Source organism: Taudactylus pleione, unplaced genomic scaffold (assembly GCF_031769625.1).
Source record: "Taudactylus pleione unplaced genomic scaffold, aTauple2 ptg000484l, whole genome shotgun sequence".
NCBI lineage: Eukaryota > Metazoa > Chordata > Amphibia > Anura > Myobatrachidae > Taudactylus > Taudactylus pleione.
In genome coordinates this window covers 1,069,011-1,096,043 of record NW_028284886.1, presented here as the reverse complement: position 1 = coordinate 1,096,043, position 27,033 = coordinate 1,069,011, and the positions used below count along the sequence as shown (strand labels likewise).

General features: G+C 45.8%; 1 protein-coding gene across 1 annotated transcript; it reads left to right on the top strand.

Moving 5' to 3' along the window:
- The first annotated feature begins 2,203 nt into the window (after nt 1-2,203).
- LOC148502737 (uncharacterized) lies at nt 2,204-25,862 on the top strand. Its single transcript, XM_088449381.1, has 9 exons — nt 2,204-2,288; nt 6,211-6,314; nt 7,268-7,428; nt 15,056-15,236; nt 17,236-17,276; nt 19,942-19,970; nt 22,139-22,172; nt 24,380-24,487; nt 25,386-25,862. Coding segments are annotated over exons 1-8 (573 nt in total). The 5' UTR covers nt 2,204-2,287; the 3' UTR covers nt 24,402-24,487; nt 25,386-25,862.
- Nucleotides 25,863-27,033: the final 1,171 nt, after the last annotated feature.

The window sequence follows — 27,033 nt, the reverse complement described above, 5'->3', positions numbered from 1 at the left end:
CAATGAAGACTACGTGTTAGAAGTTTTTTAATCATTAAGTGGGGAGACTTTTTCATAGTTATTGATGATTATAAGATAAGATGTTTATATAATAATTTAGAGCTATCGCTATTGTGATCTGAAGCGCTTCCTTGTTAGGACGTATGAAACGTAAGCTGGAGCTGATTGGCCGCCGCGTGACTATGCGGTTCAGCTACAGGAAGTGTTGTAAGCTTGCTGCGCTTGGAAGGGCGGATATATGTTCCACTAAGCAGGAAAGTAAGCTCCAGTGGAACGCACGCCATTACCAATGTCTGTATGTTTATCATGTAATGCACGTGATAGTGCTATCGTATCCCTGCTTTAGTAAGGAAGATTGCTTTTTATTTGTATTTATGTAGGTGTTGAGCTCTTTATAGGGATTTGTATGTTTATTAGAGCGAGAGAGAGAGAAAGAAACCCCCCCCCCTTAAAAATCCTGCATTTGCCCCTGTATCTGTTGTGACTACAGACTCCATTTACCTTCCGTATAACATTTTTAAGGTTTAAATGTTTAGATATTCTAACAATAGTAACGGTTATATTGTGATAATAAAATGATATTCTGTTTACATTATTCTTGCCGTTACACAATTTGTATTTCTTTGTCCTGTCCCCCATCCTTCCATGTGTACAAACTTGCCTACCCTCCCGGAAACTGTGGGAGGCTCCTATTTTTTTTTCGGGTAGCCCCCCTGCACCCCTGGAAGAATAGGCACTTCTCCTGCATATCACCCACTTTGTAGTTAAGTGGGAAGAATTGGGGAAATTTTCCAGTGAATCCGCGAGTAGGGGGCGGAGCCTAATGACGCAATTCTATGAGAATAGCTTTATTTGGCCCCACCCCCTATTTAAATATGTGGGATTTATGCCATTTATCTATCAAGGGGTGTGGCCTAATGACACAATTAGTCTGTCTCCGCCCCCCATCTCCTCTCCGGGAATAAGAAAGTAGGCAACTATGTACAGTATGTGTGTATTGTTCTATGCTGTGCTCCCCACTCCTCCCAATATCTGTATGTGCCCCTCCCCAGCTTACCAAATACATTTCCCTGTCCACAGCAACTTACCACACATCTCCTTGTTCACCAGTTTACCACAAACATGGCCCCACCCAGGGCTGGCTCCAGGGGTCGGAGCACCCTGTGCAGGCTTTTAATAGGGTGCCCTTATATCGCTTCACTGCGCGCGGGTGAAAATGGGGGCATGACCTACTTACCATATGCCACGCCCCCTACGTGATGTTATTAGGAGGCGTGCCCGCATGGCACGCCTCCAAATAATGTCAGGCTGGGGGGAAGCCTCACTAGCTGGGCTTCCCCCAGCCCTCTCCCGTCACTGAATGGATGATGCGTGCAGCATCCATTCAGACTCCGGGGTCCGGCACCGCTGCGGCGGTCCCCAACCTCCCGATTTGACCACTCACGGGCCACTTCAGCCCATGGGTGGAACAGCGGGGAGAGTGTTGTTCCGCTGAAATCGGGATGTTGGGGAGGGGAGCGCCCTGTATGGGTGGCACCCCTGTGCGGCCGCACTGGTTGAACACGCCTAGAGCCGGCCCTGACTCCACCGTTCACCAGCTTGTTATACAAATGTCCCTTGGCCACCTGCCATACTTGCCTACCCTCCCGATTTGGCCGGAAGCCTCCCGAAAATTGGTTACCGCTTCCAGCCCCCTGTGAAAGGCAGGCAAGCCACATGGTGACCCATCCAGGACCCCCCCCCCCGCAGTTACAATGAAAAAAAAAAACACACTGGGGGGAGGGGCGCTGACACAAATTGCCCCCTCTTGCCGCAACATGTACCCCCCCTGCTGTGGAAGCCCGCCAGCTCCCTCCCAGAAGGAGGGAGCTGAAAGTCGGCAGGTATGCCACCTGCTTTTCTCAACCACGCCCCCAATATTTCTCAAACCTGTCCACCAATGGCTGATGGTTTTGCCATCAATGGCAGAGATCCAATGGTTCTCTGCCATCGATGGTACAGAGCCCCACAATCGTTTTGTTTCTGGCGCCAGTGTGACCCACGAAGCCCCATCTTTAATTGGCCCAGTGACTAATAGAACATGGCTGACCATTGGTGGGTGAAGCCATCGATGGTTTATCTACCAATGGTTACACACCATCAAGGTTAACCATGGATGGCCATCCCTGCAGTCAGTGTGCAGTGTACCATGTGACTACCAGCAGTCACATGACACAGCAGGAACCAGGAAGTACCAGCTGAAGCAGAGTCAGTGCATGCAGAGCAGGGAGCTGGCCCTGAAGAACACAGTGAGATTTCGGGGGTTTTAACTAAAAAGTTAAAAGTCATTATTGACAAGGTGCACAAATATCCCCCTAATACTGCTAGCTCTGGTACTCACACACATACGCAGAACCCCCAGCCCCCTTGTAAATCCTGTCTAGGGCACTATAATGTTAAGTCAGAGTAAACTACTGTAAGGAAATTTATTTCGCTTGAGGCTACATTTATAGGGGTAGGCAACCCACGGCATTCCAGCTGCTGTGGAACTATGCATCCCAGCATGCCCTTCCACATCTTTGGTGTTAGGGCATGATAAGCTTGTGGCAGGTCATGCTGGGATGTATAGTTTCAAAGCAGCTGGAGTGCCACAGGTTGCCTACACCTGGGCTACAACACCAGGTACATACAGACCCTCCAACATGACCCAATCCATCAAAGTGCTCTGCTCCTGGGCTTCCTTCATAATTGATGATTGCAGCCACCTGTGCTGAAACCCCTGCCTCATCTATTTACTAGTTCAACACAGGTGACTGCAATCATTAATTAGGTGGGAAATCCAGGAGCAGAGCATTATGTACCGGGTGGCAGGGGTCATGTTGGTGGGTAGGTACATAGCTGCTGCATTATAGTGACATCTTCAGTTGTAATGTAATTACTGCATCATAGAGGACAATGGCTTACTGGTGAGTGACTAGGGAGACTAATGCACATTTCTTCTGTTAGCTATGGAAGAAGGTAAGTTATCCCAGAACCATCAGTACTACCTTTATTATGTTTATTGTTTAGAAAGATGGGAGGGCATAGCTACAGTACATCCTGCCTAACATACTTGCCTACTTCTGAAAAGACATTTCAAATTCAGGGGTCTATTTACTAAGCAGTGTTAGGAGACAGAGTGAAAAGTGATCAGGTGCCAGCCAATCAGCTCCCAACTGTCATTTTTCAAACACAGCCTGTGAGATGACAGTTGGGAGCTGATTGGCTGGCACCTGATCACTTTTCACTCTGGGCCTGATTCAGAGCCGCTCGTAAGCGGCCGCTCGCTCGCTCCGAGCGATGTTCGCACATCTGCGCATGCGTATGGGTCGTAATGCGCATGCACCAACCAGTCAGTGCGGTCGGAAATCGTGTGCTCGCAAAATAGCGAGGGGCTTGTAATTTGAGTGACAGGATGAGGCGTTTGTGGATGGTAACAGGGGAAGGTGCTTGAAAACGGGGAGTGGAGATCCGAACGCAGGCGTGCCAAACGGTCAAAACGGGCATTTTAAGGGTGTGCATAATTAACAAAGCAGCGTCATCGACCACGTCACTTGGTTGTCTTTTAGTCTGAACTGCTCGCATGATTGCGGTAGGAAAATGCTACCACAAGAATAGCGAGCAGTTCATACGCCTTTTGATGTCCGGCTCTGAATCAGGCCCTCTGTCTCCTAACACTGCTTAGTAAATAGACCCCCTCAGAGAGATTGTGAAAGCAACACCTATGAGCGTGGTGGTAAAGTGGGCGTGTACAGCTACCTCTGAGAGGCGTGTCATAATACTGATTTACATCCAAATGTAAATGAGCCCCAAAGTAGTTAGTAAGATCTACTTGTTGATGAAAACACACTGATACTTCTCAGGGCTTGCTCATGTCATACTTACCAACTCTCCCTCATTGTCAGGCAGGCTCCCTGAAATAGCAGCAATCTCCCTGATTGCACCTTTCCCACATTATTAACCTGTTATATACTGTATCAGAGACGCAACTGGGGGGGGGCAGTGTCCTCCAGCCTGGCGCTGCAGGGAGGCTCCAAGCCAGACGAGATTTTGGAGATTATATTACCAGCAGGCGTCCGGCTCCTTCCCTGCAGCGCCGCGGTAGCCGGAGGCTGAGTTCTCTCCTGAACTCCAGTTTCCGGCTCTCCCCATGGGCACTATAGGAGAGACGTCATAGCATCTCTCCCATAGTTCCGAGGAGCAGCCGGACGGAGGCGATGTTGGAGCGGGGTTTAAGGTAAGTCATTTTTTATTTTTTTGTGTAAGCAGCACTACAGGGGCATTACCATATGGGCACTACTACAGGGGCATTACCATATGGGCACTACTACAGGGGCATTACTATATGGGCACTACTACAGGGGCATTACTATATGGGCACTACTACAGGGGCATTACTATAAAGTTTTTTTGTCTTTTTTTTATACTTTACTGTGTTGTTCCGGGAGAACACAGGGTCAGAGCAGCAGCCAGAGCCGGAGGTGGCTGCAGCGGGCAGGTAAGTGGGGGACAGGGAGGTGAGGGGGAGGAGGAGTTTGGGGGGCAGACACAATTACCCCAGCTGTAGGCAGTGCTGTGCATGCGCTGGTATTACGAATGTAACAGCGCATGCGCAGCACAGATTACAGCTGCGGTAAGTTAGTGTAGAGAGGGATAACTATCTATTTCCCGAAAAGCTGTCATCACAAAAATAGATAGTTATAGGGAGGAGGAATGATGAATTACTCCGGTCAATAGGTAGAACTCCATGCGAGCTCTAAACCTAATTACCTCCAGAGAGTTTTTAGTTATGATGAATAGGCCCCACAATCTCCAGGAAATGATTTTTCTAAAGTAGACAAGTATGACTCATGTATTGTGCTTTACAAAGGATTCCATATACTGTAAGTGGCCACAGGAAACCTTATATGAAAATGCATCATTGTGCCTTATAACCAATGCAGGGAAATGGCACTGATTATACCCTATGAGTGTATATCTCTGTGATTTCTCTTTTTTTTTTTCTTCCTTCAAGTATATAACAGCTACATCAGGGAGATTGCTAACCTCCTCAGGGAGATCAGTGGCATCACAAGTGGGGTGCGGCCCGCACCCGGGTGTCACCCGACGAAAGGTGACACCAATGTGCAGACTCCCCTTCAGTGACAGGAGCCGAGTGCTGCACTGTAGCATTGAGTGCAGCACTCTGCTCCTGACATTGTAAGGGAAACGGTACTGCCACAAGGCACCTTCTGCACCCCCCTGCAGTAACAAGAACGGGACCACCGGGGTTTGGGCCGCGAGGCCATGCCCCTTTTTTTGTCGGCGGAGCCGCACACACAGCATCCCTCCCCGCACCAGGTGACACCGCGGGGAGGTACGCCACTGACGGAGATTACTACTATTTCAGGGAGTCTCTCTGGCAATTAGGGAGACTTGGCAAGTGTGAAAAATGCGATGAAAACCCTGTTTTCTGGGTTTTACAGCTTTTTTCATATGTACTATTGGGTGGCCGCCGGGGCTCCGACGGAGAGGGTAATGCCAGCTTTTGCTGGTGTTACGCTATAGAAGCCTATGGGCTTCTACCGCATCGCACAGGTATGAGGGATCCGATCGGATCCTTCCCAGCATGCTCCGCGGCCACCACGTTACTCTGCGCATGCACAGATGGACTCCTGGGTCATAAACCTGGAGGTCCAGGGCGCAGCACTGATCGCAAAGGCCAACTCTTATCGGAAGAGCTGCCCTTTGTGGTACTGATTGCATATGTTAGTACATATGCGATCAGTAGAGATGCGATGTCTGGCAGAATGTACCGCACAATGATAGTACATCCTGCCCTGAATCTCCATGGACATAAGAATATTAGGGAGCTTTCCCGGGCTCCTGGGAGAGTAATCCAACCCCCCATACCACTCACTACCCCAGTGAATTGAGTGGTCCAGGCACATGGAGCGAATGGGTGACTAGCCCGTGACCAATCCATCACCCCAAATCTCCCATAGCCATATATTCTAAAAACCAAAATATTCCAAAAAACGATATATTTTGGGGCAGCCATGACATCATAAGAAATCTAAAATGCTCCTGGGCCCGAGCATTTCAGATATGGGAGACTCAGCCTGTATATAGTTTGCTTTAATGAGATGAAATATATCAGTAGTGGTTAATTCAGCTGATTGTCTCTTTGTTATTATATCTTTTATTATTTAGTGAGACAAATACAAATGGACAGGATCAAGATTAATGATCTGCTACAAAATGGAGAGTATGGACTTATAGGAAAATCTGCCATATACTCCAGCAGGTTCTGGGAGGTAACAAATGATAATTTTATTTTCATCTGTAGATAACTAGGCTGGCGTCACTAAGTGAGGAGGTCTTAGGTCTGATTCAGAGGTGCAGACTAATTGCTCGCAATGCCGATACTGCACTGCGCAATGCCGAAATTGCGCATGCCGATACTGCGTAATGCCGATACTGTGCAATGCCGATACTGCGCATGGGTGCCTAGTTCGCGCGTCTTTCCTCCCTGGCGTTCCTAGTGAATGGACGCACCTATGAGACCCCTGCAGATATACCTGCTCTGCAGACCCCACAGAGCACCAGGGGTACACGATATCATCACCACCGCTACATATGAGGTGCATAATGCTACTCACTAGCGCACTTGTCTCTGCACCAGCCGCGGGCCGCACACGATCGGAGCTGCCTGCCTCCTGCCTGTTCCGCTGTCAGCACTTCTGCATCAGGCGGCTTTCTTGCCAACCTGATGTGGAAGCGCTGACAGCTGAACTAGCAGCTGCTAATAGGTTATGGTACCAGCAGTCTTAGGCTAAGAGGTTCTGGTCCCTGTACACTGACACTACCAGCAGGAAGTACTGCGCAAATGCGTCCCGATGGTTCCCGCATGGAGAGGTAGAAGGAATTTGGACGGAAGAGTTGTGGATTTCAGTGGTCGTTCCTGCACAGTCACAGGGGTTGCCTGCCAGTCGCGGGCGTGTCGCTGACAGCAACTGCATCTAAAGACGCACCGAGATGGATGTGACACCATGTGCGCGCTCCCCGCCCCTCCGATCTGCACCTAAAAATGTCACCAAGTTTGTACAATCTAAGGTCATCACTTGATCTGCTAGAAACAACACTAGATAAAAGTATGAGATTTTCCTTCAACTATAGATTATTTTACAACATCTACTGTACAAGATATTTCAGGTAATGTTTCATAGCAGATGCCTTTTAGCTTGACCATGTTAATTCTTTGTTCTAGGTCAGCACAGAGCACAGTGTGGGTTCCACACCACACCCTAAAACTGTGTGCCTGGCCATTCTCTCCGCCAGTAGAGAGGATAACATCCCAGATGCACTCCTGCTGGTGGATCATGTACCACTAGATGGGGAAAGTGACGCGGAACAGCTTCAGCCGAGAAGGTAATACATAACGCCGCCTTCTACTGCTCCTGGGCAGTGCTACAGGTGGCTTTCTATATAGGGGTCAGGGACCCCAGGAGGTATCCCTGAGTTTGCACTAACTATGATGCTTTGAATGACCTTGATATTACAGTAGCATTACGACTGCAATCGCACTGATCCACTAGCCCTGATGTAGTGTGAGCAAAGCCTAATATACTACCATGAATATTCTACCTTTCAGCCCGTGGTATCATACACCTCTCTTTACTGCCACCACCTGTGGTAAATACAAAGGGCCACAGGTCCCCAAACACTATCAGAATTGCGCAGAACCTGTGACAAACTACCACGCAGTTAGTTGGTTGCCCCCTGCTTCTAAAAAGAAGAAAAAAACTACTGCACTAGTCCCTATATCAGTATATTCTCCAAAGAAACCCTGTATAATTGGATTATATATTCTACGTACTTATTCACCTTATCGTGATAATCACCTTGTACTGGGGGTGCTGCCAGCTGGCAACTATTTAGAAGGATCGAATTTAAAAAACAGACAGAAGTTGTCCGGTGGTGGTGCACTGATTTAAATTAAAATATGACTTTTATTTCTCCTCCATAAAAATGTAGGTACTTACAGTGAAATATTAAAAAAACTTACATAGTGACAAATACTCGTGAAGACAATACAAATAAAGACTGTGCTTAAAACCAAAGAGCCCCACTGTATGTTATTTGGGTATTATTATCACATATGCCTTTGATGTGTTATTAGATACATACACAATTGTAATGGTGTGTTCAACCAAATTATTCTAGCATAAATTGCAGATTAGGCTTGTGCATTATGATTTTTACTTTATGTCCGCCAGTCACATTCAATTCATAAATGTAAGATAGATCATATGTTCTTATAAGAAACTTAAAGTGACATAGGGCTCTATTTACTACAATCCGCATTTGTAATGCAGATTGTTGTGTGATATTACCGACTGAATTCGCATTGCGAATTCAGGCAATATCACAGGGATTTACTACAAATCCCTTGCAGGGACAGAGCTTGCGATAAAGCTCTGTCCCTGTGAATCCCCTCCGCACACCCATGACGGTATTTTCGCAAAAAATACCTTGACAAATGTCGACGCATGCGCCAACCGACCGTCGCTAAGCCCCGCCTCCCACCACTAAGCCCCGCCATCAAGTTCATGGACCCCGCGAACCCCCCTCCCTTAATTACACTTACCTGCAGTGATCGTGGTGCTCCGTGGCTCCGGTCAGCTGACGTTCCATCCTGCACTGGGACTCGGTCAGGTGATATCACGGGAGCCCCGATCTCCGGTCCCTGGACTCTGGTAAGTTTTTTTTTTTTTTTTTTTTACAGTGTATCAGTGTGTGGTCTGTTTAGACCACACAGCTGATCACTGGGGCCAGCTTCGGGCTCTGCTCTGCCCGTTAGAGCAGAGCATGAGTCCGGTTATCGGGGGAGACCCTGGATATCACAGGGCTTCCCCCGGTATTTTTTCACATTTTATTTTTCGTAACTTTGGCCAGATCACATTTCCCATTACAATTATGGAAAATCCGATCTGCTTACTAAAAATAAGTGATAATTAGGGCTTGGAGTAGAATTTTATGAATTCTACTCCAATTGCCCTTTAGTAACTTTAGGTGATACTAAAATAATGTGAAAAGGATGTGAAAACACCCTTTTTCACTTTATTTTAGTAAAAATAATGATAATAAATAGAGCCCTGAGTGCATAGGTCTTCTCACACTAGGGATTTGAATCTCATATATTTCCCATCAAACCTCCGGAATATTAATTTCCAGAAATCCTATTATGTATAATTAGCACATTGGATGTGGGAAATGGATCTTGCTATATACATAGCTGTTCACTGGGGAATAATTTATCTTGGTTTATTACCCTCTAATTAGTCTACTAGCAAATGGACAGTAAATATATATATTTAGGTCCAAGATAAGGTTCCCATGTTATAATGATAGTTCAAATTAAAGGTATCTCATCATATTAGTCCTATGCTTCTAGCAATAAAGCTGCATACACACACAACGATTTTGTTACCAACGATTTTCTGTCAGATTTTTTAAAGTGTAATGAACGATTTTTTTGAACTACAAAGGATTATTGCATATTCCCTTAATGAAAATAGTTGAGTTAGTCAGTCTGACTGAACTACAAACGTGAACGCGCATGAACGATAATCGTTCATCGTTTTAACTCAGAAAGTGAACGTTTTTTTTGAACGATAAACAATATCGTTAATGATAATCATGAAAAAAATCGTGTGTGTATGCACCTTTCATAATAGTTATAGCTTAACAAAGGTGATCTTATGGAGCATACACACGGTCAGATTTTCCTTCAGATCTGAATGATAACGATTTGAAAAATCGTTCAATTGTTCATATCTGAAGGAAAATCTGACATATCTGTCAGATGAACGATGCGCGTTCCCGATGGTCAGATAACAATATCTGACATCTGATGTGTTTGCAGTCAGACTTGGACGATTCCATTCATTTTAATGCAGTCAAAAATCGTTCAAATCTTTGGTAAAATCGTTCAAATCGTTCATCTGACAAAGCTGACCGTGTGTATGCTCCATAATAGCTTTCTCAAAGACTGGGTTCTGGAGCATATATGAAATAGATTAATACCACTTTTATACCTAAATTCCGTGTCTGACCCGGAGGTTGGAACAGGGGGCCTGATTCAGACCCGCTCGCGAGCGCTGAGCGCTCGCAAGCGGGTCGATGTTGCCCAAATGCTCATGCGCACGACGGAGGCGCCTCCGTCGTGCGCATGCGCGAGACCCGAATAACGACGGGGAAGCCGTCGCTATGGGTCTCGCAGCAAAGGGGGCGTGCTGTCGATGGTGAGTGACAGCACGCCCCCTTTGGTGGGCGTGCCGGGGGCGTGACTGCCCAGACGGAGGCGTTCCCATGGGAACGCCTACCGTCTGGGTCCGGCCCCACTGACATCACTAGTGATGTCAGTGGGAGTGATTTTGGCTCTGATAGAGCCAAAATCACTCCAGGGCTTGCGGTCAACGAGACCCTACTGCAAGGGTCTCGTCGCAAGCCTGATGGTCGCGATGGTCTTGACCATCGCGACCATCATCATGGACGCTCGCATAAGCTGTGCAAGCGTCCAAGAAGCCGCTTCGCAAAAAAAATAAAAAAACGCCCTGATTCAGAGCCGGGCGCTCGTTCAGAGCGTCCGGCTCTGAATCAGGCCCTGGGTTCCAAACCGGATCAGACCCGGAATTAGCTGGCGCCGACCCAGGATATTCCTGAGCCGGCTTTTCCGGCGTGGAAGTGACGTCATCTCCAAGCGCCACTGAAGCCAGACGATCGGCTGGCATGCAGCGCGCTCCAGGTCATCGTAACCCAGATCGCGCCGTTTACACTGCAGGGTTTCACGGGTTACTCCCGTGTTAAACCCTGCAAGTTACCTGGGTTGGATTGTCGGGTCGCTCGACCCGGGAATCCAACCCTATTCCCTTTTACACCAATGAGCTACACGGGTTATCCCTGCATTAACCCGAGTTATACAGTAGCTCTGGTGTAAAAGGGGTGTAATAAAGGAATACTTTATTTACAAAAGAAGAACAATGCTTAGTTACATAAATGATATAAAGTAAACGGGTTACAGATTACATAGACAAATGTATGCAATTACAAATAAAAATATTTAAAAAAAAAACCTTAGACTTTAACATGAAGCCTATTCTGTACTGGGGGCACAGCTGAAAAAATGAAGGTGCAGTCTCTCAATTAGGGGGTCAATCGTAAAAGGTGCGAGTTGGGTTCTGCGTGACATTCTTATGGCTACTCGCACTGCAAATTTTTTTGCAATCCAATTTTAGACTTGCATTGCTTATTCAGAGGAAATTAGCCTTTATTTGTGTGCAGCCCTTTGAGCAGGTGATAGGGGAAGTCTTTGTTTTACGGTAAAAATGTCAGGACAAAGGAGCTCATTCAGACCCGCTCGCTAGATGCATTCGCTCGCTCCCAGCGTATGCAAATCCAGCACATGCCCAGCAAGGCAGGCGATCGTACGGCAAGGCATTAGCACGCCCACCATGTCTAGGCGTGCGATCACTTTGTGTAAGCAGACGCCCACCAGCCATTCATAAGACGCCCACTTGCGTACGTCATCTCCTGGAAGTGCATGAAAACATTGGTACATCGAGCACCATCGGATGCGATCGCAGCGCTTGAGGTTGACTATACCTTGCCGCAAGCACTGCGATCACTTCAGTGTGAAATACAACCAGGTGACGTGCACTATGACGCTGCCTGTTAATTATGCACGCCTCTGAAACGGCATTGGAACACACAGGCACGCCTACGTTCATACTAACACTCCCCCGTTTCTAGTGGCCTGCCCTTATTACCACCCACAAACGGCCTCTCCTGTCACTCATTCAACTGGGCTGTCTATGCTGGGCGAGCGAGCACTTCCCAATCTTTCGCACTGGTTCGCGCATTGCGAAGCATGCGCAGATTGCAAAAATCAGCCAGCTACAAGCGATCGCTTCTTAGCGAGCGGGTCTGATCAGCTCCACAGTGCAGAACCTACATTCCTCCCAATGGATAATCATGCACTTGGAGGGGTTTAAATAGAATAATTTGGCCAATAGATTAATGTCAGTTTTCAGGTAAATATCTCTAAAAAGCTCAGTAATGGGTTAAATTATGTGGGACAGGTATGTGCATAGGCAAACGTGGCGGAGGGAAGGGGGGGGTTCTTGTTGCCTGGAAACCCCCCTCTCCAGACCACACCATGACCACAATAGAAATAGTAATATAATAGAATTTTACTAATGCTGTATGCTCTCCTCAGTATCACAAATGAAATAATTAGCACCACCTGTGGATCTTTTAACATGTGTCAGGTCAGCCTTTAATAAATACACCTGTGCATCAACTAAGAGATCTGGAAAACATGCACTGTTAGGTGTGCACTGCTATAGATCATCAATAGGGTTCATTATTAATACCATATAATTATACACTATCCTGTGCATAACGAGATTTATATGTACATATATGTCCAGGGCAGTGCTAGGTTCTTCTGCTGCTCCCCCAGACTCCCAGACTTGCTCCAATATTCTGGAATGGAGCCCACATCTGACATAACAACATTCAGCTCAGGCAGGATGGCCCTACTGCTGCATTTAATGGCTTACTGTGATCACTGATTCTGTATACAGTATGTTGGATTTATGACACTCAAAAGTTCAAAACACTTCGTATGATGCATATTAAAGCTGGATAAGTGCTAATTATGCCCTCTTCATGGAGTGGCCACACTTGTTGGACACTGCCTTCTAGAAATCCAGCGTTTGCCACTGTTGTGGAGGTTTTAATGATGTGGGACTGGTATGTGGAGGTGTAAATGATGTATGACAGGTATGTGGAGGTGTAAATGATGTATGACAGGTATGTGGAGGTGTAAATGATGTGGGACAGGTGTGTTGAGGTGTAAATGATGTATGACAGGTGTGTGGAGGTGTAAATGATGTGGGACAGAAATGTGGAGGTGTAAATGATGTGGGACAGGACAGGTATGTGGAGGTGTAAATTAGGGATGTGCAGGCTCGGATAGGTTCGAGTTTGCACGTGGAGTTCGGATTTTTCCCTCCTAAAAAACGGAACTCAGAAAGAGGCAAAACGTCATCTTACATGGACGAACATCATTATTCCTGGACTTTTCCAGGAATGATGATGTTCGTCCATGTAAGATGACGTTTTGCCTCTTTCTGAGTTCCGTTTTTTTGGAGGGAAAAATCCGAACTCCACGTGCAAACTCGAACCTATCCGAGCCTGCACATCCCTAGTGTAAATGATGTGGGACTGGTATGTGGAGGTGTAAATGATGTGGGACTGGTATGGGGAGGTGTAAATGATGTGGGACAGGAATGTGGAGGTGTAAATGATGGGGGACAGGTATGTGGAGGTGTAAATGATGGGGGACAGGTATGTGGAGGTGTAAATGATGTGGGACAGGTATGTGGAGGTGTAAATGATGGGGAGCAGGTATGTGGAGGTGTAAATGATGTGGGGCAGGTATGTGGAGGTGTAAATGATGTGGGACAGGTATGTGGAGGTGTAAATGATGGGAGACAGGTATGTGGAGGTGTAAATGATGTGGGGCAGGTATGTGGAGGTGTAAATGATGGGGGACAGGTATGTGGAGGTGTAAATGATGTAGGACAGGCATGTGGAGATGTTATATTGATATCGGAGGGGTTTAGAACTTGGAGGTTAGAGCTAAAAGTGTTTTTTCCAATGTTTTTACAGACTTGTATAAAAACATTTAAAAATTACTATACAGACATTTTTCTCTATCCCAAAATGATGGAAAAACTTTCATTTGATGAAAAACACTTGCTTGTTATATTTTTACCAAGAGTAATAAAAAGTGCAAATTGCAAAAATCATCCATTTGAACCTCTAGTACTTTCCTTATGGTCACTAACAGCCTTGTCTGGATCTCACATTTCTCGGGTGTGCGCATTTGCGCTATATATGAGAGTTTCATGAAACAAACTCGCATTCGCTAACTGACACCTAATTGGATTGAGACCCAATGGCTGACACAAAACAACAGACTCCCTACCGTTAATCTCCTGTGCACCTACACCATAGATTATATCATGACCAAGTCTCTATTGACGGGCTGACCATTTACTTAAATCAGGGTACACACTTGGACTACCCACATAATTTTTAACTTAAGTACAAATATCTGCACATAATTTCACCTGTGTGATAGTGACATGAAAAATGGTATGATCACATTAATATCTATGAGATAAACTATCAAATTAATTTAAATATGACATTGCTGTGAGGTGTGATTGGTTAGATACCTAATTTCTCCCCAATCATACATCCTAGTGATTCCCAAATGACAAGAAACCAGCAGACAAATGTCAGGTATATTTCTATGATTTCTGAAGTTCCTAGCTATTAAATTGACAACATTTGGCTTTGAACTTTTATCTCTGTTTATGTGTAGTCACACCTGTGACCAGACTGCTGAGTGCTCACTCCTGCTGTGTTTGATGCCAAATTCATATCTCCAAGTAATCGATATGCGAGCATAGACAAAAGGCTATGTTTACCAATATCCTGTCAGGTAATTGCCTTTTCCTGCTCACTGGACATCATATGGGATGTACATTTTAATTGAAACTACACAGGATTACCACAGGGCTTCCTGAGTGATTGAAACTTCCTATTTATTTGTGTGGACAGAATTATAACACAACATCAAAAGAACATGACAAAACCAAACAAAAGGGATTTCAGGTTACCTGTCCTCACTGACATTACTGTTACAAAAAACCCAAAACAAAACAGTTCTTATAGTGATTACAGTGATCATTTGCGCAATAGTTAAATTATTATTAATGGAAGATATTTTCCTCTCTACAATGCCCTAACTGTCTATAATCTCTACAATAGGCATAAATGATTACAGCAGGAGTATCACAATCAGTCCCTGGGCACCAGATCTGCCCATGGTAATTTGGGAAATCTATATAGATGTTATGACATTAAGGAGTTTATTTACGCAATCTGATAACTTATCAAACCTTTTCATTTGTTACAGTATGTACCCACTTTCCTGCTTAAAGATCTCAGTGGTTGACAAAAAATCATGTATAATAAAAATACATTTCTGCAATGGAAGTGAAATATATTTTGAGCAGAATGCTCCAGCAGAAATCAGACAGGTGCTGTTTAACATCTGGTTGGCGCTAATAAATGTAACACAGAAGAGACTGAAAGTGGTAAGTAACGATCCGGTCTTCATCCAATCTACTTGGTGTAGACCCTGGGTAGCTGTGCGTATTGAGTGGTTGGGTCATTTCACAATCCTACATAAATGTCGCCTCTTCTCAGGCGCAGTGCTTCCACCCGAGTCGTATTCTGTCTGTGGGGTTGTAACATTTGGGCCATATTCCAATATGGAACTACAGACACCTGCCCTAAAGTGGTTAATGGCATGTAAATACAATACACATAATAAAGATAACATAGACAAGAAAATGGCTACCTCTTTGTACTAGTAGATTGCCCTCTGACTGTGTAAGCCTACTCTATGACATTGGCAGATCCCACTCTGGAATTGGCATCTGTCACTCTTGACACTGGCATTACCATCTGTGATTCTAGCAGCTCTCCCTGTTAGATTGGCAGCTTTCTCTTTCAAACTGGCAGCTCTCTAAAGTAGTTCTGTCAGCTCGCATTATTAGACGGTCAGCTCTCCTCATAGCATTCAGCGCCTCTATAATGCCGTTGCTCCCTCTGGCTTTGCCCCTCTCTGTATTTTCTCCCTCCTTGTTACTCACTCTCCCTGCAGTTACAGGGCTCCCTTGTAGGCTCCCTTGCTGTGTATTCTCTGCCTCTCCTTCCCCAGGGGGTCTCTTCAGACAGACAACTGTCCCACCAATGACCACACCTCCTTCCTCCTATACTGCACTCAACAGTCCTTTCTGCTTCTTTGGCACCAAGCGTCTCTTTCTCTTCTAGCCGTCCCTGGCATCACTTCTTGTCTTCTGGCGGGCTCTGACACCACTTCCTGTCTTCTAGCGGGCTCTGACACCACTTTCTGTCTGCTGGCGAGCTCTGACATCATTTCCCATTTTCTGGTGGGAGTCACCATCAGACATTACTTCCTGTCTTCTGACAGGCTCTGATGTAGCACCCGAGGATTCCACCTTATACAGCCCTCAACTAGCAAATCCTCACCTGTCTCTTCTCCCCCCGGGGTCAGCCTTCCTGAGCAGGTGAGCGCTGGGCCCCGGAGTTGCTTTGCAATAAATTAAAACAGCTGCACTTTGAGGGCTCAATCTCAATCCACTGAGTCGCGAAGGGAGTGAGTTGACGTTACAACGGCGTAGAAAACATCGGCAATGGCAGTCACTCGCCCCCCCCCCTTGAGGCCTGATCTCACTCCAGACCCTCACATTTTGTGCGCAACCCTATGGGACTGTGAACAAAAATCTGCGAGTCCAGTGGTACCGTAATTGCGGCGTATAGGGGACTCGCGGCTAATTGGATTGAGCAATGAGATTGAACTGTCTCCTCCATAAAGCACATTTACACAATTAATTACATGTTGTTTTTCATTCTTGTCCTACATATAATGGCAGGAAATCGTCTTTCATTTAAAAATTAGCCTGATTATTGTTGGACCCGTTTCCCTATAAGGCCTTTTATTTTATACCCAAAATGTCACATTTGCTATTTGTTTTAATAATGTGGACTTGTCATCTGCACCCAGTTAGGGCATCTATTTTGTGGACTGAACCTATATTCAGCCTATCAATGCACTAGGTAGGGATTATTGACCTCATAGAGTCATAATGTCTCATACTAATGGATGCCACCATTTCCTAATGACGGGCAGCAATCTCCTGCAGTATGGTTCAACCTACAAAATGGCTGCCTCCAATGTGTGAAAGTGACGGAGCCCATGATCTTTCCCAATAGATGCTGCATGATGCAGCCCATACATCAACAATCTATTGGTACAATCCTGCATTGTGCCAATGATCGTGTTTAAAAATAGGCAAAATCCAACATGTTGGAAATCCTTGATTCACTGATTCTGGCCCAAAAATGCGATTTTACTGATCAACGCAGAATTGGGTATTGGGGAATCGGGCTTATTGATGGGCCTAAGTCTATTTTGTAATGTAGCTGTAATTACATATTTCCAATAACTTTAAGTGATGCTTTTTGCAATAAACAACTTTTTGTAATTTTGTAAAAATATTGTTTTAGGAGGAGTCTCCTGTGGTCATAGACAAAATACCAACCCCCAGGTGAGTTCTTGGTTGCAAATGTCATTCATTTTACATAATAATAAGTTATCAATCTCCTGCACCCCCCCGCCCCCCCAATTTGTTGGTGAAGTGGAATCCGGGAGGCTGGTCTACTGTTTCTGGAGTCTGGGAAGGCTTCCCAAAATTTGGGATTCTTCTGAGCCCCCCGGGGTGGTAGCGAGTATGCTGTATACAGTGCATCCGGAAAGTATTCACAGCGCGTCACTTTTTGCACATTTTGTTATGTTACAGCCTTATTCCAAAATGGAATAAATTCATTTTTGTCCTCAAAATTCTACACACCATACCCTATAATGACGACAACGTGTAAAAAGATTTTTGCAAATTTAATGAAAAAAAAAAAAACCTAAGAAATCACATGTACATAAGTATTCACAGCCTTTGCCATGAAGCTCAAAATTGAGCTCAGATGCATCCTGTTTCCACTGATCATCCTTGAGATGTTCCTACATTTACCACAGGTGGAGTCCACATGTGGTAAATTCAATTGATTGGACATGATTTATTTTGAAAGGCATACACCTGTCTATATAAGGTACCACACTTGACAGTGCATGTCAGAGCACAAACCAAGCATGAAGTCCAAGGAATTGTCTGTAGACCTCCGAGACAGGATTGTTTCGAGGCACAAATCTGGGGAAGGGTACAGAAAAATATCTGCTGCTTTGAAGGTCCCAATGAGCACAGTGGCCTCCATCACCTGTAAATGGAAGAAGTTCGGAACCACTAGGACTCTTCCTAGAGTTGGCTGGCCATCTAAACTGAGCGATTGGGGGAGAAGGGCCCTAGTCAGGGAGGTGACCAAGATCCCGATGGTCACTCTGTCAGAGCTACAGCTTTCCTCTGTGGAGAGAGGAGAATCTTCCAGAAGGAGAACTGTGAGGTTCTGAATTTGTTGTGGACCCGGGGTGGTGATAGGAGCAGACACAGAAGCAGACTTAAATGAAAAAGTGGGGTTTTTAATAAGTGACTTAGAAGACATGGGAATGGCAAATGAAAAAGTCCAGGTATAGCACTAAAGTGCACTTGATAACTGTAGTGGGGGTTAATGGAGAAATGTCCAGATAGTGACAGGCAGGAACAGTCCAGTATACAATATAGTGAGCTGTATCAGAATGCAGGTATGTCCAGATAGTGACAGGCAGGAACAGTCCAGTATACAATATAGTGAGCTGTAACAGAATGCAGGTATGATGAGCTGTAACAGATGCAGGCTAGAGGTAATAAAGTCCAGCTGGGAGTGAAATGAGGCAAAGTGCAGGGAAACAGCAGGTTCAGGTACTCAGGCAGGCGGGAAGGTATATGGAGGGTGCAGGGTAAGTCAAGGTTGGAGCAGGCAAGGTTCAGGCTAGAAGCGTATAACAAGCAGGCAGGTAAGGCACAGGTACTCTCTCTCAGCCGCAGCTGAGAAACACGTTGCACTGGCAATGAATGAAGGCTCTGGACCTTCCTAAATACCAGGTGCTGGGCTGTGACTGGCTGGAAAGAGCACATGACCCACTTGGATTGGACAGCTGAATCACATGACCTGAGGCAAGATGGTGGCACCCATGCCAAACGGAACGGAAACACCACCAGGCCTCAGTGACAATGTGCCCGCACAGAACCACGCGCAGCCAATGCCCCTCGCCAAACACCAGCTCCGCTGCCAGAGACCCCTCGCCACAATGATCTCACAGGTAATACCCGGTGACCACCATGCCGAGAAACCCTGGCCGTGACAACAACCATCTCTGCAGCAATCCACCAATCAGGCCTGTATGGTAGAGTGGCCAGACGGAAGCCACTCTTTAGCAAAAAGCACATGGCAGCCCGCCTGGAGTTTGCCAAGGACTCTCAGACCATGATGAGACAAAGATTGAACTCTTTGGCGTGAATGCCAGGCGTTATATTTGGAGTAAGCCAGGAACTACTCAACACCGGGCCAATACCATCCCTACAGTGAAGCATGATGGTGGCAGCATCATGCTGTGGGGATGTTTTTCAGCGGCAGGAACTGGGAGACTAGTCAGGATAGATGGAAAGATGAATGCAGCAATGTACAGAGACATCCTGGATGAAAACCTGCTTCAGTGCGCTCTTGACCTCAGACTGGGGCGACGGTTAATCTTTCAGAATGACAACGACCCTAAGCACACAGCCAAGATATCAAAGGAGTGGCTTCAGGACAACTGTGAATGTCCTTGAGTGGCCCAGACTTGAATCCGATTGAACATCTCTGGAGAGATTTGAAAATGGCTGTGCACCGACACTTCCCATCCAATCTGATGGAGCATGAGAGGTGCTGCAAAGAGGAATGGGCGAAACTGCCCAATGATAGGTGTACCAAGCTTGTGGCATCATATTCAAAAAGACTTGACAAACGACAAATTACTGGTCACCTAATGTCCATGTCAAACCTGTCAACATTGTGGTCTTTTCACAACACACCCGGCAGCCCGGCTTTCCGTTCTCTCATTGGCTTAAGATAGTATATTTGGCTGACACGCCCGGCCGGACAACGCTGCTTTGCGCCCTACTCAGAATGAGGTCTATCATTTATTTAATTACAAAAATAACGCTAATTCTTTAGGCATTGATGAGTAAATACAATATACATGTTCTGTATGAATCATGCAGTTTTTATGTCTTGTCTTTGTTCTAGCAAAGAGCCAGCACCGCGCAAGGCCACAGGTAAGGTCGTAGACTGAAGTGAAGCCTAAGCAAGAATTGGGAAGCCATGTTTCTTTATGTACAGACAGCCCATGCAATTTGTGGTGGATAAATGTATAGAAATAATAATGAATGAATTATTAATAATTGATGAATGATTATGGAAAAAAATAATAATTTTGATATATGGTTAAACTCCCAATGGTTGATATGTACATTAGACCTTACAGACTTAACACAACTAAAAACTTATCTAAAAATAAACACACGGACAACAGGAGTTGGATTTAAAATTAAAGGTCAAATTTATTTGACATCATATTATTAATAATTAATATAATATTGAATTTGGGCTATCGAATTAGATAATTAGATGTTACCACTTGAACTTGATTGTGAGCTTAAAGTTAGTATGGTGGCGGACAACAAAGACCAGACACTCCCACAAAACACACACAGACCAAACGCATCACTCGTTGGTGTTCAACTCTCCAGCAAAGCACGCCGGACGGGCTGTGTCATTTCCCTGTAGGGACTTTTCTGGCCTATCATTGAACAAGGAGAGCGCACCCATCTAATTTGTATAACTAAAAGCACATTACCGTTATTACTGCCCCAACACACACATAATAAACAACACACCAAAAACAGGGAGGGGGGGAGGGTGGGATTTCCAGAAACAAAGAGGCTGAGTCTATGGATAACAGACATAATATACCAGCAAGGCCAAACCCCTAAGGAACCCTATAGGCTAAAGATGCCGACACAAATAGCGATATTTTACACGATCTGGCCAATTCCGACGCATTGGAACGAAAGATCGTGTAAAATATGAGTAAATCGCAAGTCCCCACTCACGATCACGATGCGATGCACGTTCCCGCTGGTCGTACATCGCATCTTCAGATCTGCCGTGCTGTAGGGCAGATCTGCCAATCTGGGATACAAATGCACTGGAGAAAAGTCTGGATGAACGATAGATCGTTTGTAGATTGAACACTGCAAACACCAAATCGTGTGCAGAGCTGCCGAGGAGAGTTTTCAAGGGAAATCGTGCACGATGTCTGTTTGTCAGCACATCGCTATGTGTGTAGGCACCATAAGACTAATGGCTTGACACCAACATCAAAGTTCTTAAAGGTATACTGCTACCACAACCACGGGGTTTAAACTGGCTCAGTCAGATTGCACCTGCCTTACGCTGTCCATCTGATTGTTGATGTTGAATGAAGGAGGGGGCTTTATGGGAGAAGATAAAATTATAAGTAAGTGACCAGTTGGGAGATAATGATGGACCTGGAAACGCATGGCCATCAGAGCTTATCATTAGGAGCAATCATCTGCTGCGCCATACTTGGTTAGTCTTCCGGAATCTGCAGGAGGCTCCAGTTTTTTCGGGCAACCCCCCTGCACCCCGGGAAGAGTAGGCACTTCCCCCCCACATCCACTTCCTAGTGTAAGTGGGCAGAATGCAGAGACTTTTCCTGGGGATCAGTAGTCAGCGAGGAGGGTGGCAGAGCTTAATGAAGCGATTCTATAAGAATCTCGTAATTTGGCCCCGACCCTATATAAATATGTAGTATTAGCTACAATTTACCGCAGTTGGAGCAGGGCTTAATGACATGAAACGTGTCCCCTCCCCCCCATCACCGCCCACCTGCTTCTCCCCGCGGAGGAAGAACAAAAAGTAGGTAACTATGTGCTGCGCCATGTGCACCAATTTTAGCAGGTACAATGGGATGCTGCGCCATGTGCACCGATTCTAGTAGGTGCAATGGGATGCAAACGTGTATTGGAGTGACACGCTGGCATGGTGGATAGCATTGCTGCCTCACATCATTGGGCCATGAGGTTCCATTCCAGGACACACTATGAGGTTTTTATGTTCTTCCTGTGTTTTCATTGGTTTCTTATGTGGTGCGCCGATTTAACCCTAAACCATAGTGCTAGAGTAGTTGGTGTCTGATGACATTAATCCCTCTTTGAAGCACAGTGTTTGCACCATATATAACTAAACTCATATATATCACAAGCACAATATAACCCATTGTTGCAGCTGCACCTCTGCATTAGTTTATGATAAGGAATTAGTCCTGGTCACTACAACGCTAAGATCTTTCCGTCAGAGTAATCCTGCTAACAACACTTTGCCCCATTAGTCATCTCTACTTTTCTGTTTTATGTTCTAGGTTCCCTTTTGGCCACTATGAGGAGACTGATCAGGTATTTATATCACTTTTATGCTCCTTTGTTGTTATATACACTTTGACAAAGCCGATATTTGCGCAGATCGAGCTATTTTTAGCCATTACAGCGCACGTGTAGCAATTGGTTTGCGATTACGCACGCACAGGGGATTCATTAGCAAAGAGAGCGACAGCTAGTCAGCATTTGGGGGAGGTAACAGGGGGGTGGCTAAGAAAACGCAGGCGTATCGGGACCGTTTAAACTCCGTTTCATGAGAGTACATAAACTTTCCATTGCGATCTCCTTCGTCAGCGCGAGAGCTCTCAGCGCGTCAGGAGAGACGCGGTGTGAGACAGGTCAGACTTTGCTCAGAAGCTGTGCGGCTGCCCGATCTGTGTCGATGTTTCCGATGTTTGTTCTGTTGCAAGTTGTCAGACTGATATGAGAAGGCAGCAGTGGGCGTCCCTGTATTCCGGGAAGCTTCGGAAGGCATTAGCATATATTCGCAATTGCGATCCATGAGAGTACGCAGTTGCAATTGCATTAGCGTGAATCTCTGAATCAGGACCTTTGTGCGCAGTGGGTGTGAGATAATATGCTAATGCAGCAGGAGGCGGCGACTTTTGTAATTAGTAGAGATGAGCAGATTGGTTCTACTCGGTTATGTTCGGGTCTGGATAACACCATCGTATTCTCTATCCGGCTCTCCAGTGTTTTGGATAGTCACCATGATAAATACAAACTTGTGCTAATTTGGAGAAAAGAGCCGAGTAGAACTGAACCGCAGATCTCTTCTTCTTCTGTCTTCTCTGATCCTCTGCTGCGTCCGAAGGTTCTGGATGTGAGGGATTAGACTAGGGATGCTATCTGTACTGGTAGGCTATTATGGGGAGATGTATTAAGCCTTGCAGAGTGATAAAGTACCTATCAATCAGCTCCTAACTGCCATGTTACAGGTTGTGTTTGAAAAATGACAGTTAGGAGTTGATTGGTTGGTAGCTAATCTCTCTCCATTTTATCACTTTCTAAGTCTTAGTACATCTGTCCCTATGTGTCATGTGGATACTGCACTGTCTAAAATGATTATACCCTGTTTTGTACAACCTTCCCAAAGTGGGCAAGACAGTCCAGCTTTTCAGGCTCTCTGGACCTGATTCACTACTGATCGCAACTGCGATTGCAATAGCGATTACACACAATCTCACTGCGATAGTATGCTAATCCACTGCGATCACTATGCATTCTCAGCACTACATAAGGACACCCTCTTTACCTTACACACATCCGTAATGTTTAGCAAGACTGCAAAATTATCGGTAACATCGAGTACCATCGCAGCCTCAGGCACACTTGCACAAGCTCTGACCTTACTCAGGAATTGCTAACCTCATCGCACGCAGTGAGGCCTCAGGCTGCGTAAGGCATCACAGTGGCTAATTTATGCTCACCCCTGCAACGGCGTTCAAACGCACTGGCACGCATGCGTTTCGCCGACCACCCCCCATCACCTCCCGCAAACGGTACTTCCTGCCAATCACTCTGCGATGGGTCTGCGTAGTCATTGTGATTGTAGTCTCAATCGCGTGGCCGGTTCGCGTTCGGAGATGCATCCATAGAACGCAACAATTGGCCTATTGTGTGCGTAATCGCAGTTGCGATCGGCAGTGAATCAGGCCCTCCGTCACTGTCCCACACGTGGGCTGCAGTGTCCCACGGAGGGGTGTTTGGATGAGATGTTTCCCTCTTACCTGCTGCTCAGCGGCGAGTGGATGCCGCCCGCATGTGTACAGTATTTAAACACTAGAGAGAAGAACTGGGGGCAGACCAGCAGCTCGAAAAGTGCTGGGTATGTCCTCTGATCCACCATCTGTCCAAATGGGCACTTGTCATCTGGATTTATATACTGCAATTTATTTTATTTGCTGTGATGTGTTTCATGTATAAGGTCATTAGTGATATGGGCAGCACAGACGGTGTAATGGTAGCATTACTGCCACACAAGCACTGAGGTTGTGGGTTTGATTCCCACTACGGCCCTAACTGTGTGGAGTTTGTATATTCTCCCTGTGCTTGCGTGGGTTTCCTCTGGGTGCTCCGGTTTCCTCCCACACTCCAAAAATATACTGGTAGGTTAATTGGCTTCCTACAAAAATGAGTGTGTGTGTGTGTTGCTATGGCCACTGTATTTATGTAATACCATAGTATTTATTCCTGTTTAACATCCAGATATTATTTTGTATTAGGTGTCTGTTACCTTGGCTATGAGTCTCCTGGTAATGTCATCAGCATGTGCCGAGGCGGACGTCCGGACGCATGTTACAGCTCCCGTGGTGTGTGCTTGGGGATACAAGGTAAGAGTGTTTCTCATGTATGATAATCCTGATGACAACGTGATAAATACATAGAAACGTTGGCTTATCCTCTCCTGTCCCCAGTACGATTGTTCATCCTGAGTGCTTACATTTTTGACATAACGTAGAAGTATGTTTTGGGTCATTAGTTTGCTGTAGGATGAACCCTTGACCAGCTAGGCATAGATCAGTGGGCATTACATGGCACTGCAAAATGCTGTTGAAGCCCTTTTGGGTCTGGGTGGCGCAAAAGGGGTTGTGGCCTTGTTGCAGCTAAGCCACGCCCATTGGTGAGCGACATGTGGGCACGTCCCAGTTTTTCGTCACGCACTTGGGCAGCTGCCCCCAGCTTCTCCCGACACTAAATGGACAATTTATGCAAATGCTGCAGTCAATGGAACTCGTACAGAGGACGCCCACCGGTTGCGGAGCTAATATGCCGCTCTGTGTGTTAAGAGACGCACCAACAGTGCACTAGTCCTATGGAGGCGCAGAATGTCCATCTGGAAGTGGCGACCAAAAAAACTGCAAAAAAAGACAGTCCCTGATTGAGACGCGCCCGCGTCCAGCTAGCCACCTCCGTGTTACCCCGCAGGAACGCCCACCTACGTTGCCTCTTTCTGCAACTAGAGTAGTTCAGCGTCCTTCAGCAGGAATTATCAGTAAACATCACGGACGCTTGTGTTTCATGCCACTACATCATCCACCGGGAGGGGGGGGGGGGGGGGTGGATTAAGGACATTTGTTTTGGCCTTTAAAATCCATTAATTGTCTTCTACATATAATCACATATCTTTGTTTTGCATATGTCCTGTTACTCATTTTTTACATGATTGAACTACAGTAAGTAGGCAAAGAAAATGTCATTTTGTTTCTCTGATTTCTCTGATTCTCCTAGATACCAGGCTACCACACACTGCAGAGAAACATTAGGGAGGCCTTGGAGATGGGCTATCGGGGATGCCAACCGGCTCTCCTCCAGCTGGTCCTGCACATACTCCATCAGACCATGCTGTGGAGGGAATGCCAGATGATTCCCCTGACACCTATCACCTCCTTGTGTGATATTCATCAATTCCTCCAGCAGATTAAAGACCAGCAATAGCGGCTGGAGAGAAGAATAGAGAGGCTGACGTGGCATTGGTGGTCATCCTCAATCAGGCTGTCCACAAGGCCCCAGGGTTCTGGCCCAGGTTAGCCAGAGTCTGATAGAACAGAGGCATCAGCTCCTGCCTTTGCTGCTGAGGCCCCAGTGATCGGGACACATGGAGGCCTCCAATCAACATTTGTCATTGTGACAGAAAAAAAAAGATCTTTAACAAAATCTGCTGGGTCCAATCGTGTCAGGCCACAGAGAATCTCTTCAGAAGTATAGTGCCACCGCCACGTGGTGCTCCACAGGGCCACACTCAGGAGTGATAAACATATCCAGTGTTAAAACTCTATCTGGATATGTATTATAAATATATAGGCATCACTCCCCTAAATTGACTCCTTTCTTATATTAATAACCATTGTACATAACATGGTAATAATAGGTGTTTGCGTGTGCTGGTGTTTTGTTATAGGGGACAATTGCACTGATCCCCCCCCCACCCCCCCCACCTGAATCTGCCACTGACAACAGCAGTTTGGACTCCTATAAGGTGTAGGGTGTTTAGAAGTGGAGATGTTGCCCATAGCAACCAATCAGATTCTGGCTATTATCTTTTATAGAAGGTGCTAAATAAATGAATAAGTGGAATGGGCAACATCTTCATTTCTAAATACCCCACTTTAGTCAATATACACCCTACTGTGATCAATGTTTTCCCTTCTCAACACCATTTGCGGTGACTCCACAAGGTCCCAGTCAGCACTTGAGTTGCAGCCATTTTTATGTTATCTATGAAAACTGGTTTAGATTAAAAAATAAAAGTGTTGTCCCTAGTAGCCAATTAGATTATATCTGTGTTCTAGTGCAGGTTAGTAAATGGTAGCAAACAGGTGATTGGCTGCAATAGGTGACATCCAATTTTTCCTTGGCATCAGTTTTCATAAATGTCCCCCAGCGCCTCTTTCATATGTGGGACAGTTATGTGCCATGTGCCCAGTGCCAACTGTCACTACTGATCCCATCTCCGCTCGCATAGCGCTGCCTGGGGGCTGATGGGAGCGGTGAGAGGGCTGTTACTGTTCCTTATCCCATATCTACTGCACTGCTCCCAGCAAAGAGGAATACAAAGCACTTTAATAGCCTATCCCCTGCCAACATCACATAACCAACCACTGGTCAAGGTAACAATTCAATTTTATTGTTTATAACATGCCGTTACCTACATAAAAAGGAGGAAGCCATTTTGTAGGCCAGACTGTAACCAATGGAGACATTAGGAACCAATGACATCACTACTTCGTTTGCCCATATATTTATTTGATATATTATTAATCTCTTCTTATTTTAAGCTGGGACACTTCTCATCATTTTCTGGTTATCGCATCAGCTACTGCTGTCTATTATGAGGCTTAGGGGTCTATTTACTAAGCAGTGTTAGGAGACAGAGTGA